The 19784-nt window shown below is 32.9% G+C and overlaps 1 protein-coding gene across 1 annotated transcript in view; it reads right to left on the reverse strand.

Annotated features, from left to right (window-relative positions):
* LOC118185757 (purine nucleoside phosphorylase-like) overlaps window positions 1–19784 on the reverse strand; it is a 54768-nt gene that overhangs the window by 5505 nt on the left and 29479 nt on the right. The window contains exons 3-6 of the mRNA XM_035355661.2: window positions 7698–7867; window positions 7459–7562; window positions 3808–3983; window positions 2095–2285 (exon numbers count right to left, since the gene is read on the reverse strand). Of these exons, the coding sequence (XP_035211552.1) occupies window positions 2095–2285; window positions 3808–3983; window positions 7459–7562; window positions 7698–7867 (641 nt within the window). The remainder of the gene's footprint in view (window positions 1–2094; window positions 2286–3807; window positions 3984–7458; window positions 7563–7697; window positions 7868–19784) is intronic.

Genomic DNA, 19784 nt, shown 5'->3' on the forward strand with positions numbered 1-19784 from the left:
TAAAAATATGAAACCGTAATTTATGAAATAAAGAACAATTATGATCTAAAGGGTATCAAAATTTGCGAAAAGAAAAAGCTTAATATTTATTTGTTTACTTTATTAAACATTTCTTTCAATGTAAGTTGTTTAAGTTTTGCTTCGTTTCATGTGATAATACTTTCTCTTTAATTCTATTAAACAGACATAATTTCTTGTTCAGTTACAAAGTTCCGCTGTCCAAGTCCTATAATTGCTGTGTCAAGAACACCGACTAATTTGTCAATCGAAATTTTTTCGTTTTCAATAACCTCTGTCACTTTTCTTCGCTATCGGAAGTGAATTATAATGACGAGGAACTTGTTTTAAATCATATCAAAGACGGAGCATATCGAGATGAAATACTACATTTGGTAAGGAATTACAAGCCAAATAAAATAAAAACATCTGCGCTGAAGATAAGGATAGTGCTGACAGATCAACTTCCAATTCATTACGTGCCCGCCGCGGCGTTCCCCCCGCCGAGCAGCGTGAAATTGATAAACAGATTTCGGATTTCAAAACATACTTTTGCTTTAGATCCTTTACATATTAACAAATATATATCGGAAATTCTATTTGATATAATCGAAAGTTTAAGCTTACTTTTATAAAATTGCTCTTACAGTCTGCAAAAATAATAAGCCGGATCCAATTCGAAAATTAAGGAACAACGCAATCATCAACATTAACTGAAATAGATAATTAGATAATTTTAGCTTATACACCATTATACATAAAACGTGCATGCGAAAACGTATTCTGCACTTGCGCACACTCATATGCGCAGTCGTAAAAGGTCTTACGCGCACGCGTAAACACCTATGCGCATGTGTCAGTGCTGCGCATGCGCAAAAAGTTTTTAGTTTTGAGGTCCGGATTATAGATCATTCCGAATTACGGGTGTTCGAATTAACGACTTTTGACTGTATTAATTTGTAGCCTATTTAATAAATTACAATATCAAGTGAGTATTTATGAAATAAGATTGTTACTAAAATTGAAGGTGGCACAATTTTTTTTTTTTTTTTACAAAATGCCGGGGGGGAGGGACATAGAAAGGTTAGAAACCATTGGAATAGATAGAATACCAACCATTTCTTATGCTTGTGATGTAGCCTCAATAACTTCAAAAGACCTTCGATGTCTTTGCAGGAAACTAATCTGTCTTCTTTAGAACAGCAATATTCAAATTCTTTTCAATATTAACGGCAGAAACAGGCCTTTTGTCTCTTTCTGTAGCTTTTTGTATTTCTTTTTGTAGGTTCGTATCTTTCAATCTTGAAGCTAGTACACCTGCTTGAAATTTAGATAAATCTAGATCATGTATCAAATCATTTAGATCTGATTGCGGCTATAAATGAACCTCAGGAAGAAGCAAGAGTGTTTTTGATAAATAATGGGTCACTTAATTCATTATGACACAACCCACCCATTGTAAATATTAACACCATTTTCATCGCCACTCATTGATAAATCTTTTGGACTGGGTATAGGAGCCACGAGACATTGATTGGTTTTGTTCAATCATGGCAAACTTTTGAGCTCGGCGTATCAAAATTCGGAAAAAGCCTAGCTTAACTAGTATCACATATAGAATCATCTGTCTGCCAAGAATGCGCACCGCATATTGACTATGACAAGGCCGTTGGCATGAGGGAAATGTTTTTGTATTATACAATTTTTTGTTTTCGTCAACTGCTATGAAATGCGTGATGCATGATACCATCACTGATGATGATCACATAAGATGGTTTACCATCACTGATTACATTAGGTTCGCCATCACTGATCTATTAGCTGATGACAGAGAAAAATATGTCTAGGTTGTAAAAATATTCATACACATTAGTTAAGCAGAAATATAATCAGTTAAATTATGTTTTGATTCTCTATATTACATTCGAAACTGTGAAAAGCATACAAGTTCCATTCGTTCAATCAAGTCTATAGAATTGCACTTGACATACAACACATGTTAGATTTCAATCGTTTAATTATTCTGGTTCAGTTGGAATTATAATACAAAAATAACTGGGCAATATAAATTAGTTTGGCACCAGTCTGAAAACTTACCAACAGCATCAGCTCCAAGTGTTCTCAGAGCTCGAAGTTCTGACACTGTTTCATAAGAGGGTCCTCCTACCATAGCATACACTCCTTCACGCAAGAACTCACCAAGTCCTAAACTTATAGCAATCTCCTTGGCAAGATTCCTCAGCTGCAGGTCATATGCATTATTAATGGCTGGAAATCGTGGTCCCCACCTGCAAACAGTTTTAATTTTGTTCACATCTAATTTAATCAAGCATTTAAACAATGCTAATAAAAATATAAGATTTCACTCTTTTGGCGAACAAATACTATCAAAAGTTATTATTTAGTATTGATTTTTAATATTAACTGGAATAAGATTTCAAAATTAGTCAATTTAATTTTTGAAATATAACATATCTTTTATAAAACATAACACCAGAAGAATCATTGTTCTGTAAAGAAGTTAAAAATAACAAAACAAGAGTCCGGTTAAAATTTACCTTCATTCGTGCCATCAGAGCAAAGGTAAGTTCAAAAGCACTAATTTTGTAGTCCATAGATCGGATTAAACCAATTAGATACAACAGATGATACAAGCTAAATTATTTAAATTGTTATTATACAGCAGAAAACGATTTGTAGTTGAACCCGACTGAACATGTCTAGAGTGCACTTAGAAGAACAACTGAAGTTTGCCAATCACCTTCACAAGCCATCCAAGAGGTAAGGACTGTTTAATGAAAATGGCTGCCATATGGACATATCAGTTATCTTGTTAACACTGCGGCTGCTACACGGGCATATCAGCTATCTTGTTAACACTATGACCACACTGTGTAATCTGCGTGTCTGTTAGGCTGCTATCACACGTCGGTTTGTTTCGGAAGAACAATTGTTTGGAACAATTTTTCTGCTTTGTCACAACAGCCAATTACCACAGATCGCTTTGGGGTTAACACTGGGAAAACTGGTTCTCGATTACAAACAAGTGATAGCTGATTGCCTGAAAACGAACAAATTGTAATTTTTTTCCAAAGAAAGGAAAAAATTGCGCGCCTTTCTTTCAATTGTAAACCAGGCAGAAAAAATGTCCAATGCAGTTGTTCGTGTGAAATAAATGCGTGTGTGATATGGGCCTGAGTGGCCATACTCCCGATTAGTCTCGTTTTAGGCATTATCTTGCAAACATAGCTTTGGCTTGTTTTAGGCATTATCTAGCAAACATAGAGCTACAATCATGAATGAGGATTTTCACTTTTATATTACTTTGTATCTGTATATAATTTCATTAAATCCTGTCTTGTATTTTACAAGAAATTTGAATTAAATGGCACATAAAAGCACCAGATCAAGCACAAACAAGGCAGTGGGAAAATTCGAAAATTTTAAGAACCGGTTCGTTGTGTAAATTAGAGATGTGGCCATTAAGAAGTAATAAGTTGCTTAAATAAAAATAAAAATTAATTTTTAACAAACAGCTCACCGAATTTAAAATAGTTTAGGAAACATTTTGCCAAACTCATGCAATCCTACCACATAAGAGCGTTATTAAAATAAAGTAACCGTTAGTGTTTTTCCAATAGCTTCATTGATACTAAACAGTAGTGAAACATATCACAGATTAGTAGTCTAAGCATTGATCTGTTAACTCAAAATATCCTAATTGGCGCATCTAAAAGAATAAAATTTTTATAAGCTTATAAAATGAGTCATTACCAAAAAGTACAAAATCTTCATTTATGCATTATATACCTTTCGTCATTCCTTCCCCTTAAAGGATTATCTCCAGCAAATCCGGGGAAATTAATATGATCCTTTATTATCATTATGTCACCAACTTTGAATTTGGGATTAAGACCACCAGCTGCATTTGTAACGATTAAAGTCTTCACTCCAATAAGTTTCATGACTCGAACTGGCATAGCACACTGTGGAAAGAAAATATGTCTTTACAACTTAGCAAAGTAATTTACATTTCTCATATTGCTTAAATATAATTTACAGCACAAATATTTTTATTATGATCCTCGGGATATCCAAGTTGGTCGCAGTGCTCAGATGACATTATTTACTCACTTCTTGCAATGAATGTGGAGAGTAATAAATATATTTGTAAGATACAGGAAGACAGCTGTGGCAACCTACCAATAAACATGCTTTTCTTGAGATGCCTATCCATAAACGATCTGCGTATTTGGTGAGTGACTTTTGTAGCGTTTAGGACAAGGATCCATGTTACCTACAACCAAGTAATTTAGTGTTTAAAAAAGATAACTTGTATTTTTTACATTTGAACTGCGGTAACCTCACAAACAATGGTGACTAATATTTGTTATATTTTATTTGTATTATAAAACATAAAGCTTTTAGTTATGTTTTACCTCTTGTCCGTGTTATTGAGAATTTAAAGTTTCAATTAAGTGTGAAAGCAAAAACTCATCTAAGCAAAAGATCGTAAAACAGGCATAGTTATGTAGCCAATTGGCAAGGATACGTAACTTCCGCATCTAAAAAATAGAAATTTCGCAAACCGAAAGGAGAAAAATATGGAGAACATGGGTGATGAATAAGTACGCATACTTAATCTGAGGATAGAGTAGCTCTGCGAAGTTGTTATTGGTATCAGTGGGAAGATTCATTATCGTGAGGCATTAGACTGAATAACGTTAAAACTAAATATCATCTGCTTAATTTTCAGCTACGCGGCCAAACATTTAAAACTGCATTGTTTTGGCACCACGGCTTGTAAAATAAACCTAATGTCACTTAATCTAAACTCCTGTTTAATCTTCTCCAGTGAATAACGCAGAGAGATAATCGTCCCATCTTTAGCCTAGATTGCAAGACCATCAAATGAATACAATAATAACATTTATGTAACTAAACGTTCATTTGCACTATGGCTTTTTCTAAGCTAATTCATCAACAAAGCTGAAAATCCTTTTTTTTTTTTTCCTTCCCTAATCATATAACAGTATTTTAAATTAATACAGTCAAAAGTCGTTAATTCGGACACCCATAATCCGGACCTCAAAGCTAAAAACTTTCTGCGCATGTGCTGAGTTGGCACATGCGCACAGGCATTTTACGCGTGCGCGTAAGACCTTGACTACTGCGCATATGCGTGTGCGCAAGTGCAGAATACGTTTTCGCCTGCGCGTTTAATGTATAACGGACAGTGTAAGCTAAAATTATCTAATTATCTATTTCAGTTAATGTTAATGATTGCGTTGTTGTTACTTAATCTTCGAATTGGATCCCGCTTATTATTTTTTGCAGACTGTAAGAGCAATTTTATAAAAGTAAACTTGAACTTTTGATTATGTCAAATAGAATTTCCGATGCTGGAACTTCCAAAGGATCTACAAAACGAAAGTATGTTTCGATGTCCAACAAACAAAAAGTGGAATTGCTGCAAAAAATGGATAAAGACATGAAGAATGTGACAGAGAGGTTAGTGAAAACGAAAAAATTTCTATTGACAAGTTAGTCGGTATTCTCGGCACAGCAATTAACGGGATTGAAGAGCGGGACTTTGTAACTGAACAAGAAATTATGTCTGTTTATAGAATTAAAGAGAAAGTATTATCACATAAAATGAAGCAACTTAAACAACTTACATTAAAAGAAATGTTTAATAAAGTAAACAAATAAATATTAAGCTTTTTTTTTTTTTTTTTGTAAATTTTGATACCCTTTAGATCATAATTGTTCTTTATTTCATAAATTACGGTTTCATATTTTTAATTTTAGAATTTCTGCATGCCATCTTACGAGATTTAAACTGATGATCTATAATCCGGAATCGCCGAAGTCCCAACGAGTCCGGATTAACGACTTTTGTCTGTACCAAATGGTAAATTGCAGACTAAAAACCTGGCCGAACGAGATGCTGTATGGTTGGCTTTCATAGTTTTCCCCATGTCCACTTTTCCTTAGATAGTCGTCCTCAATGAAGAAATTCCTCTTCTTATGATGATAGCCTCCATACGAACTGCCATATTTAAATAATCAACCAACTTAAATTATGCGCTGAACTAACATTTCTAAACTAAGAAAGTTAGAAGCTCACTGAAAACCAGTAAAGTTATGCAATCAAAAGGCATTAGCATTTCTGTAGTAGATGACTTTATTTTTATTTTTGATGTATTATTTGATATACTCAGAAGTATTGAATACACATATAATGCATAATTTTTAAACTCGGCAAAATAAATTATGTTGCACATAAAATGAAGTCAAGTAAAATTTTAATTCAAAATTCAATGCTACCTTTTGGAATGAGTTCTTATAGATTTTTAATATTTTATGCCCTAAATTTCCGATATATTCTGCTATTTTATTTTTCATTGCAAAATATTTCTGCAACAGTTAGAATTCAAGAACTTACAGAGTGCATCTACAAGGTCTTAGGATCAAGTTCGTACAAAATCAGAAGCTGGAGAAAACTACATTATTAGGTTTTAGCCTTCAATATACATACAGTCCTTAGTCTACTTGAAGTTGACAAAATGCTTGGCACGTTCATGCAGCTGATCGATTACTTTGTAGAAATCAGCTTTTGAAATACTATTCAACTCTCTAGTTACGGTGTTTGGAATCACTTCAATGCTATTGAAATAGTGATAGTTGAGGAAAGATTTCGCTTTAAGGAAGAGAAAGCAGTCTGTACATGATAAATCAGAAGAATAAAGAGCGTGGTCGAGGATTCTTTGCAAGAACTAATCAAAGCAAAAAGAATTTTATGACGGCTCATTGTTGTGAGTCAGAAATCAATTACTGAATTGAGCTTTTTGTATGCATAGAATTACTTTCAGAAGTGTATTTTTTGTGTCTTTATAAAATATGGAATTCTTAACTGTCTCTCAGGTACTAATTCCTTGTAAATAATCTCTTTCCAATAACAAAAATAGCGCACAATTTTTTTTAGTCGAGATTTCTGAAACCGAACTTGCTGTAATCATAGTGAACCTTCGCAGTTCAGCCAAATGATAACCAATTTACCTCAGAATCATAAACAAAGCACTAAGTTTCCTTTCTAGTCATAATTTGGGTAAAAAAATCAAGAACAAGCCCCTCTTTACAATAAAACAGTACTTCTACTATTTATTCAACCTTCAAATCCATATCTGCAAATGTTCACTGGATCAAAGCAACTGATTAACTGCAGAGAAAGAGCAAATGACTAATGATCTTTGAAGAGAGAGAGAGAGCAAATGATTAACTGCCTTCAGTAGATCTTCGTAAGCAGACGATATTTTAGAAAGGCAAATTGAGGTGTCACAGTAATAAATGTCAGTTATCGTTTGGTAGAAGATTAGCAGAAAATTAGTGAGAATAAATATGAAACATCTACAAACTTTCATTTTTTAAAAAATATTTAAATTACATATGCGTGCTTACTTTCCACAATGAATACCCTTCATACACATGAAACCTTCCTTGCATACAGACAGTCGTCACGCCTTTTAGTACACCAAAAACCAATCTTCCTTTGTGTCCAGCAACTAAAATACAAAATTATTTAAATGAAAAGAACTTGATTATTTGATTATGCAGAGCCTTACAAGGAAACCTGCTCTAGAATAAGGATGCCACTGTCATAGTTTTTTAAGGAAAGTTTAGTTCTTGATAATGTTTACCTGTGCTTGTAGGAAAACCTGGAATTTCATGGTATGGAAAAGATTCTTTATCTTCCAACATATCAGCAAGACCGCCCATTCCGGAACCGCAGATGACTCCAACAAGTGGACGATGCTTTGTCCTTTTCAATAGGTAGTTAGTCAAACTTTCCATGGCCTCGTATGAATACCTAGAAGAGGAAATAGGGATTCAGTTCACAAAGAAACATAAAAACATCATTACGCATGCATAGTTATTTATCTAGGAAATGCAGCTTGATACATGACATTTTTGTTTATTGGTTAAACTGAATACGGAAAAGTCCATGACAGCTATCCATCTGATGTGTGAGTGTGAGAGAGTGTGTTAATCTCCGGGAACGACTGAACCGAAGAGTCAGGAGCTGTGCTCTGTGTGTCATCGAGTGCATCGCGAGTTGTAGCGTGGAGACTCTGCTTGGTCGTTTCGAGAACGACCAAGCAGAGTCGGGAGCTGTACTCTGGTGCTTTGCAGTGAAGCTGTTTCCACCGTGATAGCTTGATAACCTGAAAGCTGTATCGCTGATCGTGTCAGCAAGTTTATAACAGTTCGACGACTGTAAACGAGATTTTGGAGTTGTCCTGATTAATAACGGCCAATAAATGTGTTTCGATACTTCATCGTTGTTATTCACTCCAAATCCCCACGAAGCCCGTGCGAATGTGAAGGAAGAAAATGACGTAACAACTGGTGTCAGAAAAGAAAAACGAAACAATATAAAAGCGATTTTAAACACATTTCTCATTAATAATTTTAAAATATAATTTTGACTACTATTTGAAGCTCATTTTAAAAGATTTATTAATTATTGCAAATTACAAAGGGAGTAACAAAATAAATCTCTTATAAATTAATAGCTTAATTATCAATAGCTCTTTAAGTTTCTTCTTTAGATTTACATATGCCCTCCTCCTAGCATTGCAATGCATCAAAATCATTTCTAGATCAATCCATACATATGACATGACGTTCATGACGTAACTAATGCGGAGCTTAAGCCGAAACTTTGACGTAACTAATTCGGAACTTGAACTCAAAATTTTGAGAATTGAAGCCTTACTCTTAGTAAGGTTCCATATTGGATAACTGCGCACTTTCTCTTCTACCTCTGTTCCCTATAAGACGCTTCTCTGCTCTCTTCCTATCGCAACAGTATAAAAAATGTAAACGTTCTTGAATAGGCACGAATAGAGTGGCAAGTAAATTATGGCTCCAAATGTCACCTGAAATAAAGATGAATATTTAATCTGCTTCGACTGCTAAGGTTGCTGATCATTACGGATTCAACATTCCACGTTCGATATCATCAACAAAGCCCTTTCTCATCACACAGATATATATAAAATTTAATGATTTCCTATGCAACTAGTGTGCATATAATCAAAAATTGCATGAATAATGTATTTTTCAGTATTGTTAACTTTCATCCTACTTTCACTCCCCTAACTTGAAATTTCACCTCAAAGGTTATTATTTTGATAGCATTGAAGAAATGCATTGTTCCAAAACTTAAACTGTGTTCCAAAAGAATAGTTCTATGAAGGAATCGGACAGCTGAATGAAAGTACCGAGGGTTTTATAAATTTAGAAAGGTTATGTATTGAAGGCTAAGCAGCAAAAACATTAATTTTTTTCAATTTTCGACTTGAGAAACTTAGTTCTGAACCTAAGAAACTTAGCTATAAAACTTTGTTATATTTTTTGAAATGTATAAATATGCATAAAAACATAAACTCTGAGACTGATGTAAATGAATTTTTCTTCAAAAGTATGTATATTTCTAAGTGGGGTCTGAGAATAAAAACATATATAGCTCAAAAGCGGAAGAAAATATTCGGCCAAAGACTGCAAAATAACGTCGTCTGACATGTTAATCTATTTACTTATATATTCTATAGTAGTTTCTTTAAAAGCGATTTTCAATACAAAAAGAGGCCCAGGAATTCAAACCAAGCGGAAATGAAGCTAAAACATAGAGTATATTGATGATTGTCACAATTTTTTTCTCTACACTAGAAACAAGTACAAAAAATTATATTCCAGTTTATAAAATTTGTTAACCTTGTTAGTGTTCTTGACATAATTTTAGTGAGACACAGTTATTAGTTTTATTACTTTGTTCTCTTCGCAACATTCAAACTGACATTTCAGTCAAGTGGGAAGATTTTATGGTGTCTTTAAACAGAAGTGTCAAATAAAGAAGTAGAAAATTGTAATAATAATAAAATAAATTTTCGTAATACTGAAAATCCCGCAAAGCCCTAAGTACATTAAAATATCTTTATGTTATAGTTACCACTTTCTCGTTTTATGCTGAATTTAAATTCAACTGAGTTAAGTAAAACAAAGAATGAGTCTATGAATTATGCTGAATTTTATTACTAGAATAAATTTTGATTATAAAACAGTGATCTCTTTATATTGTAAATTAACACTTATTCTATTGGTGCCTTCTGTTGCGTTTTAATAACGGCATAAATTTTAAAAGCAGTATCTGCGATTCAGGGAAAAGAATAAAAATATTTCATTGTGTATATTATTATAAAAATAAAACAAGATGTATTTATGTTAGTTCGTGAACTAATGAATTTATTTTTACGTGAAAATACAGCATTGCTGTGATACCTATATACATCTTTTGGCGTAAAAGAGCATCGCAATTGAAGGAAAAAATTTCGCAATTCCCCCACCCCCTTTTTTTTTCTTTTTTTTCAGAACGAGTAAAACATGAGAAATACCAATTTAAATTTTTTCACATGAAAACACTGCTCAAAGTAGAAAGTTTCCTTACATTCTTTCAAAATTAGGGAAAATAAAAGAAAAGCATGAAATTCCATTTTATTTACTTAGATATTACCTGATGTCAGGTAAGTTTGAAATGTTTTTAACTGTGGCGCAGTGGCTGTTTGATAATGTCTTTTTTCATTTGTGAATTTCATGCTTTGAGATGGAACACAACTAAAATGAACAAAGATCCAATTAAAAGTATTACGCTAACGCTATTTTCTCTCATTTCTAATGAAGCTGACGTATTAACTTACTCTAAAGTGGTGGATGATTTTAGTTCATATACAGGACGACTAACAGTATTAAAAAAGTGACACATATGCACCGTGTCTATAAAAGTCATTACCCGATTTTTATTTTTGCAACCGCTGGTCGTATACATAGATTTGTAGTTATAAAAATGTTTTAGATTACTCATGTTTTGCTATTTTTTAATTTAAAGAAATTCGTAAATACTAAGAAATCTAACTTTTTATATGTTCGTCTGGTTCCTAAGAAAATTTATACTCGTTATGAAAAATAACACACAAACTGCTTGACACTCGTACGACAAAAACTGACTCAGATTTTTAATTTCAAAATTTGCAGTTTTTGACGTCGTATTCAGTTTGCATTAAGGGGTTGGTTAATAAATTCATTAGAATCAACCGATGTTGATCCCCCCCCTTAAATGCCATTCCACGATATTCTTTTACGATTTTTTAGTATCTTATAATCTTACTACATTAGGCATGTCGAAGCAATTTTCACATCAGTAGTTTATAAGTTCTCTAAGTTTATAAGTCTAAAAATTCGTTATGAACATTCTTATAAAATTTTATTAATTTAGAATCATAATCTGGTAAACATACAATACACTAGGAGGAAGACGCACCCAGACCTGGCTAGCCCGTGCTTGCCTTAACACAATTAAGCGGCCCAACCTCTAGAGATGATCCAAGGAGGCATAACCCTTTCCCCGGTCAACCCAGGGTGACAATTTTTGTTTCACTGTCTGTGTAAATCAGTCATAGTCATTAGTGCCCAAGGTGAGGCAAACACCCAAGGGCAACCTTCGATATCAAAACCATATAACGTTCCCACAACCAAGAAGCAGACAAGACAATACCATATGGTCTCTGCCGAGCTTGAACCTTTCACCGAATAAACAATGGCTCTAGTCAATGTGAAGACTTAATTTTTCTCCAGAAGTCGAATCTGTCTAGATATTGACCTAGCCAGAAAGTCGGGATTGCTTCCAGTCGAACTACGGGGGGAGGGGACTGGTAAACATACAAGAAATTCATTAAACTATATAAGTTTTTTCATTTTTAATGAAGGCAAATAATATTACAAGTTGCCTACGTACCAATACTTAAACCTCGCCAGTGCTATCTGCAACACGAATCCTACAAGATTCCGTAAATAGGAAGTTAATTTCGGGGAAAAAAAAAAAAAATTATACTAATCGATACTTTTCAAAATAATCTGTATAGAAATGCTCGTCGTTAGTGTGTTAACATTAGAAACCTTTCTCTAAATTGATATTTTAGTTTTAATTGGGTATGTGTGTAAACATTTCGCTCGTGAATTTGTGTACGGTTCCTAAATATGATCCCTGAAATTAATACTAAGTATCTCATCCAATTTTTTATGTACAGGAGTCGAACTTTTTTTGTTTTATTTTTTATAGCGAGTAGAAAGTTTTCCTAAGTATAGTGCCCGAGGAAACGTGTAAAAAATTAGATTTCGTAATGTTTACAAAATTCATTTTTTCAAATTCAAAAACGCTAAAATGGGAGTCTTTCCATCATTTAATGCAGTTTTACAAATGGACATATACGTCTGCGACCAACGATTCAAAAAATAAAGGCTGAATAAGGACTTAAGACAGTTGCGCGCAGTGCAAGGCAATTTAAAAAGATGAAAGGAAGGCGCATTTCCAGGCATTCTTCTGCAAGTGAAAGGTGAGACTGTACGCGCAGCATGGCTAAATGGATAAGCCAAGACGCCTCTACGCGTGGCAGAATGATTGCCAAGCTTGAGGAAATGCGTAGTTTGACGTCTGTCAATCAAGAGTTGCGAAATGATAAAAGTGTTGTTTTACGAGCTTGACACGACAAGTATAGCTGTAAGAAAGGTCGGTGGTAATCGGCCAAGGAAAACAACGGTGACTGATGACCGATATATCTCCCTGCAGACGAAATAAGATCGTAACCAAACGCGAGCAACACTGCTCAGAAGTTTCTCACGGTGTTCCGGTTTACTGTGGCCAGACGATTTTATAAATGTGGCCTATTCACTCGCCGTACTGAATGCCACTTACCATCTAAAACAGCTCATCGGCGACACCATTTACAGTGGTGTACAGAACACAAAGACGGAACACCTCACCAGTGGAATCACGTCCTTTTTACCGATGAGAGTCGTTTCAGTCTGACAAACGATTCTCGGTGCCAGTTGATATGGAGAGAGGTAGGTACACACTTTCATCCCACTAACATCAGGGAAAGAGACAGTTGGAGCGTGCTTGCATGGGCTCCGTTATGATGAACAGAGGCACAGAGTTTCACATTTTCGACAGAGGTTCTCTTACCTCAGATCATAATTGTGCTGATGCCACCCTTCCTCACGAGCGTCTTTTCCGGAATGACATTCATCCGGACTTTGTTTGTATGGATAATAATGCACGGCCACATGCATGTTGAGGATGTTGATGACACATCATGCTGTTGAGGAGTTTTTGGAAAGTGAAGATATCAATGGAATGGTTTGGCCAGTGTACTCCCCTGATTTCAATACCATTAAACATAAGTGGGATAATTCAGGGAGGCAATTGGCGACACAATATTAGCTTCTGGACAACACCAACCAGACAGCTGAATAACGTCTTCCTAGAAGAATGGGAACTCTTACTCCCAGAACTGTTACAAAATTTGGTATTGAGTATCGACAGATTGTGCAACACAGCCAGTGCAGTTGGAGCAGGTCTTAAAGCTCTTTGGTTCTTTCTCCCTCTTCAGCATAGAGGTTGTTTTTTTTTTTTTTTTTTTTTTTTTTTTTTTTTTTAATCAATGCCATTTTGTCAATAAAACTTTTTTTTATTTTGTACTGTATGAGCCCTATTAATTAATTAATTTATTTATTTTTGCTATTATACTTTCCTCATCCTTTGAGTACTACACTTTGCCTTTATAGTATAAATTTCATGTCTTCAATTTGATTTTTGTGGATTGACGGCCAAAATAAGAAAAATTAAGTTTTGCACACTAGCGTAGATTTATTGATTAATTTTTGGAATAAGTACTTAATTAAAAATTAAAATATGTACGTAAGGATATGAATATAATGTTTGTAAGTCATCATTCTATATTGTAGTCAGTTATTAAGTCATCATTCCTTTTCTTCAATGAAAGATCGTGAATCTGTGCTAAGGTGGGGACGCTAATACGTAAGTACCATAATAACAATGATATTTATTAATTTGAAAAGAAAAAGGAACATTTGGGCTGTGTAAAAGTTATGTATAATTATCCGAGAAGAATGTTTAAAATAATGTCACGTTTTTATACTAATTTTGTCATCTAGAATGAATTATATCCAAACTTAATCATTTTGTTTTCAATAACACTTTTTTTTCTTCCAAATCACAAAATAATACTAACTTTAAACAAACATTCTTATTTTATGCAAAAGTAGTACAAAATAGATAAGAAGTGAAAGTATAGTTATACTTTTTATAATTCCAGTAATATTAAATGGTTTGTTAATCTTCAGCTGCGGATAAGATTGGCTTTATCTATTGCTGGCGACATGTGGACACTGATTATAACTTTTATATATGTCGCCAAATTAATATTTTGTCAATCCTACACCCACAATTGAAAATTAACCAAAAATTTTATTTTATAATTATCCCAAAAAGGACATTAGTCCCGAATGGGATATTAGTCTGGAACGGCATTTTGCGTTGAATCGCTATAAACGTCATATCACTTTTAAAATTGTTGCCAGCAAATATTATCGCTCTGTATTATATTTAATGAAGTTAAATAATGAAGAATTTGCATGAACGTATGCATGTTTCTTGCACTGTGAGAAAACAACGGTACCTAGAGCACCCATCAGATTTTGAATATTTCGAATACTCCATCAAATTTTAAATAACGTAGACCTCCACCTGAACGTCCAAATTTTGAACTTCGAATTGTTTTATTTTGTATTTCATATTTTGTAAAACATTAACGAATTATTTATTAAAAAATCATCAATTTCAAAGTGAGTATTTGACAACACTGTGCGAAAAGAATATTTTCATTGCGCGCGAAACTGCCTATCGGAAATTCTAAAGATATAGCGTTTTTAAATATTTGGTGATTTTGCTGTTGAATCGAATTTTATGTGACGTAAGCGCCAAGAACGTGATATTTAATAAATAAACATATAAAAAGTTAATAATAAAAACACGAAAAGAAACTTCGCAAAGCCATCTTATTAAGAAAACTGAACACTAATATGATGAACTCAGAAAAGATTGAAAAAAAAATAGAAAAATGTATGCCAACACTTAACGCTGCATAGGGAATTCTAAACATAGTATACATAGCGTACTTGCAAAGAAAATGATGAAAATAAAGCAAAAAAGTAATAAAAAAGGTTTAGTAGGAGTGAGTAGACTGCTAGCTCAACAAGAGAGTGAAACACCTTAACAAACCCTTTTGGGGAGACCGTTAAAATCTGAATCCTTACAGATTTCCCCCCCCCCTCCTAAATTGAACATAGGGAAATTAAATCATATCTCACCGACTGAAAATTTTCAAGCTAATTTGAGAAAGAAAATCACATAATTAAATAACTAAAAGAGATTACAGTGGAAAATAACCAAACTATTAAATTCAAATGTATTGACTGAAAATCAAGATAATTTAATTCGAGGCGTCTTTAAATTTACACCGCTGTAAAATCATACGTTTTAGTGAATATTAAGCATCACATACTTATCTTTCCTGGATGTTGCTGCTCCCATAATAGCACTATTTTGAATTGTCGATTAAAAGTTGAAGAAAATTTTATTGAAATTACTTTTATTTAAATTATATAACGGTAAAAGCTCAGAATGTGCTGCATAAACAAAACTGCGAAGGTGGAGCTAAGTGATGTCATAGATGGGTGGGATTAAGCTTATGACGTCACAATGTACTCTCCATGGACCTTATAAGAAATAGACTAACCCAGTGGGCGGGGCGTGCGTCACTGACATGACGGCAAGAAAGAGTAGGGACGATTTGGTTTACTTTACTCTGAAACCTATGGCGTTTGTATCACATAACTCTTTTTCATTATTAAATGTGATACGTTGTATACTGATGAGATTATGAAAGCCACAGTTTTATCCAAATAGGATTTAATATATCTCATTAAAGCACTTTTTTCTGCATTTCGCGCATTTTTTTCACGCATAATTCTTGTACAAACATCTTTACTTTGGTAAAACGGTAAAAACTAAGCACAAAATTTATGAACTTAATTTTTCGTAAAAATAAAGTAAAATTAAATAAGATTGATAGTACGTGATGCTTTGAAATAAATAAGGTAAAATTAAACAAGATCTGATATATATATATTTTTAAATTTAATGAACATTTTCAGGCAGTGATTTTCTAAACTATAATAACATTACAAAACGATCATATTTATTATATGATCATTAAATTATTAACATTAAAGTGGATTAGTTATTTTAATCTTTCATAAAATTCGGAGCATAAAATTTTCTGAGCGTAATGATGAAAAAAAAAAAAAAAAAGATAAATTAAATCTAGAAGCACTCTTTTTTTAAAGTTTTGTGTGTTACCTATATTTATTGAATATCATGTTCTTTGCCCGTAAACCACATACACTTGAAAACAGCATATCTTTAGAATTTCCGCACTGGAGATAAAACTGTTATTTTCCGCACAATACTCGCTCTGAACTCGCGGAGTTTGTTAATCAAAAATTCGTTAAAGTTTTACAAAATATGAAATAGATTAAAACAAATTCGAAATTCGGCCGTCCAGATGCCTATGTTGGGGTGGAGGATTACATTATTCAAAATTTGATGGCTCTAGATACTGTCGTTTTTGTCACAGTGCGAGAAACATACATGCATGCATATTCATTATTTAATCATCATGCAGATTCTTCATTATTTAATTTCTTTACATATAATACAGGGCGATAATATTTGGTAACAACAATTTGCAAAGAGACACGGACATTTATAGTAAAACAGCGCAAAATGCCGCTTCGAAACTAACAGCCTTTCTAGGCTACCGCCGCTTTGAGCTAATAAATTAAATTAACAATAAATAAAAAATCTTATGCAGAACTAAAAATAAATTTAAAAAAATAATCACTATAAAATACAAGCAAAATTAATTATTACGGTTAAATACAATTTTAATATTAGAATCAAATGTATAAAATTTTTAAGGAGTCAAAAGTCTTTATCACTATGATGTATTACGAAATATAATTGAAATAAAACTCCTTTATAGAAATTGTGCTATAATACTCATCTATAATTTAAAAAAAGTAGCACGATTTAGAATTTTAAACAAAACTTTCGAAAATTCGTTTTTAAATATTTTGGTATTTTTTACTTATTTACACCAATAAAAAGCATAAAAATTGCAAGAGAAAATTGCTTGTTTGAAATTTCCTATTAGTTCAGGTTTAAAATATTATTTTCTAAAAGAAGTAGTTACAAATTTCCTTACAGCATAGGAAAAGCTAAAAAAATATCCAGTCCTGAAAGCATGCAATAGCTTTATAATTATTTGGAACAATAATTATGAACGTTAATTAAGCCGGCAACGCCTCAGACAAGAGAGAAAACCCGTTAAGTTAGTCTATTTCTTACAAGGTCCATGGTACTCTCGCATTTATACTACAGTAAGACCCCGCTTAACGCGGGGGATACGTTCCATCAAAGTAGAGCGTAATGCGAAACAGCGCTAAGCGAGGCTATTTTAACGTGTAAATAATGGGGTTAGGGGAAGACGGATAAAAAATGGTTAGGTATTAAATTGAATAATTTTTTTTAATAAAAATAAAATCAAACATTTATTTCTTACAAAAATAAAAAAAATATAAACGAATATACTTTTAAAAACAAATAAAATTCTCAGTCAGATCATTCAGTCTATTCTGGGTTTCCAATTTTCTGCCTTTTTGTTAAGAAGGCATTATGATAGATTGGCTTAATGGCATATTGCTTTCAATTTCGTAGTCAATCCATATAGAGAGTCGTTTTTCCACTTCCTCTATAATGTTATTTCTAGAACGGGTAATTCTAGTTGCAGAGCTTGACGTAGTTGCAGTTGCCGATGACAGTATTTTTTCTTTATTCTTAAAAATTGTCCTTATTGTTGAAGTTGCCAAATTCAATGCAGCACTAATTTGAGATTGACGTTCACCAGAATCTAATCTTCTAATCACTAGCATTTGAGTTTCCAGTGAAATGCTTTTTCTGGTTGCTTTCTTTTCTTGTTTTTTATTATCACCCATGATAAAAAATAAAGATCATAATATGTGTCACTGTATTAATCGTTATAGGTATTATATAAATTTAAACTTACGATAATGTTAACAAATGTTTCAAATGATAAAAATGCGTCCATCAAGCAAGAAACACAACTACACTGTTTCGGATATGTTATTTGGAAACCTAGCGCTGCGCACAATTTCGGAGAATCCCCGGGTTGAAATAAAAGAGCGCTAAACCGAAACAGCGCTAAACGAAACAGCGTTAAGCGGGGTCTTACTGTATATGTGTTTACTATTTTGTATTGAAAATAACAATAATCCGTTGCTTATTATTGTAAATTAACATTAAATTCTTTATTTTAAATTTTCATGTCTATCAGTTAAGCCTGCAATCTCTCATACTTGCCATTCATATAGTTTCAATATCAAGATTTTTAAGCTTTAGCATTCATATAAATAAAAGAAAATATTTTAAAATTTAAGTTCGATTTCCGGAACAGTTTAATTTTATCGTTTTAATAAATAACTTTATAGTTATATAATGTCACAATCCCTTACATACTAGTAAGTAGACAATCTTCATTACTTTTTAAAACTTTTAAACTTTAACATTAACTGAAAAAAACAAAAATATTTTTATGGTAATATCATAAACAGCTTTCATATGACGTTTCTTAAATTACTAAATCACGTCATATTCTCTATACGCATATTCGAATTCTGTAAATTAAATAGCTGATAAAGTCTAATTTCTCACAATATAAAACATAAAATTAGAAAAACTATAAATCTGGAACAATAAGTAATGCTTCAAGTAGAAAACTTATTATCAACTGGGTACTATACCGTTATAGCGGCATCAGTTAAAAATGCGTCATTTTTTTGGCCACAAATTGTTGCCACGTTTAAAATTATGAAATAATAATAGAGTTCAAAAGACTAAAAAATTGCTTTTGTAAAAGGTAAATTTTTTGCTTAACTTCATAATTCTTAAAAAAAAGTAAATTTTCCTTTTTTTTAAAATTCAGAATATTCTACACATAAATATAAAATAACAAAAGAAAACGAAATTTAATCTAAACAGGTGTAATAAAGAATATTCTACACATAAATAAAAAATAACAAAAAAAAAAAAAAAAGAACTGCTATCCAAACAGGTGGCATACTATTACATCTACCACTCAATATTATCAAGTTTTTAAATATAACTGATGCCACATAAATTCTATCAAATATAAATGGTGGCGAGCAGTGCTCCGCTGGCGTTTATTTCTGCAATTAGCACAGCACCACAATCATTCCTTAGTTTGGGTATGGCATCCAGTCTCGAAATTCACAATGAAATGTTTATACTCAACATTTCTTAATTCCTCTTTCTTATATCCTTTCCAGCAGTCTGAAAATATAATGCTGCCATCCGCGATGCTTTCGTGAATTGCTGTCATCAATGTTGCAGCACAACGATCGGGAAAGGCAACCGCGAAACATTCTTTGCTTTCCCGGCGTACACCCCCAAATACCTATTATTCCGGAAGAGCACATCCAAAGGTTTCTGTTTTTGTTTTGTTTTTTGTGTGTGTGTGTGAAAAGACTTTCCTTTATTTCTAGATTTTGTTGGCTCCACCGATTTTATTTCTTTTGTGAAGCTATTTGCACATACTACCTCCTTCAAGTAGTTATTCCAATCTACTGTTGTATTGTGCTGATTTCTAACTGAAGGTGGCAAAACTCAATCGACATCAATTCCTCACTCCACAGATAGACAAAACGAA

Source organism: Stegodyphus dumicola, chromosome 7, assembly GCF_044657685.1.
Source record: "Stegodyphus dumicola isolate Sdum_Otavi_A_Nest chromosome 7, ASM4465768v1".
NCBI lineage: Eukaryota > Metazoa > Arthropoda > Arachnida > Araneae > Eresidae > Stegodyphus > Stegodyphus dumicola.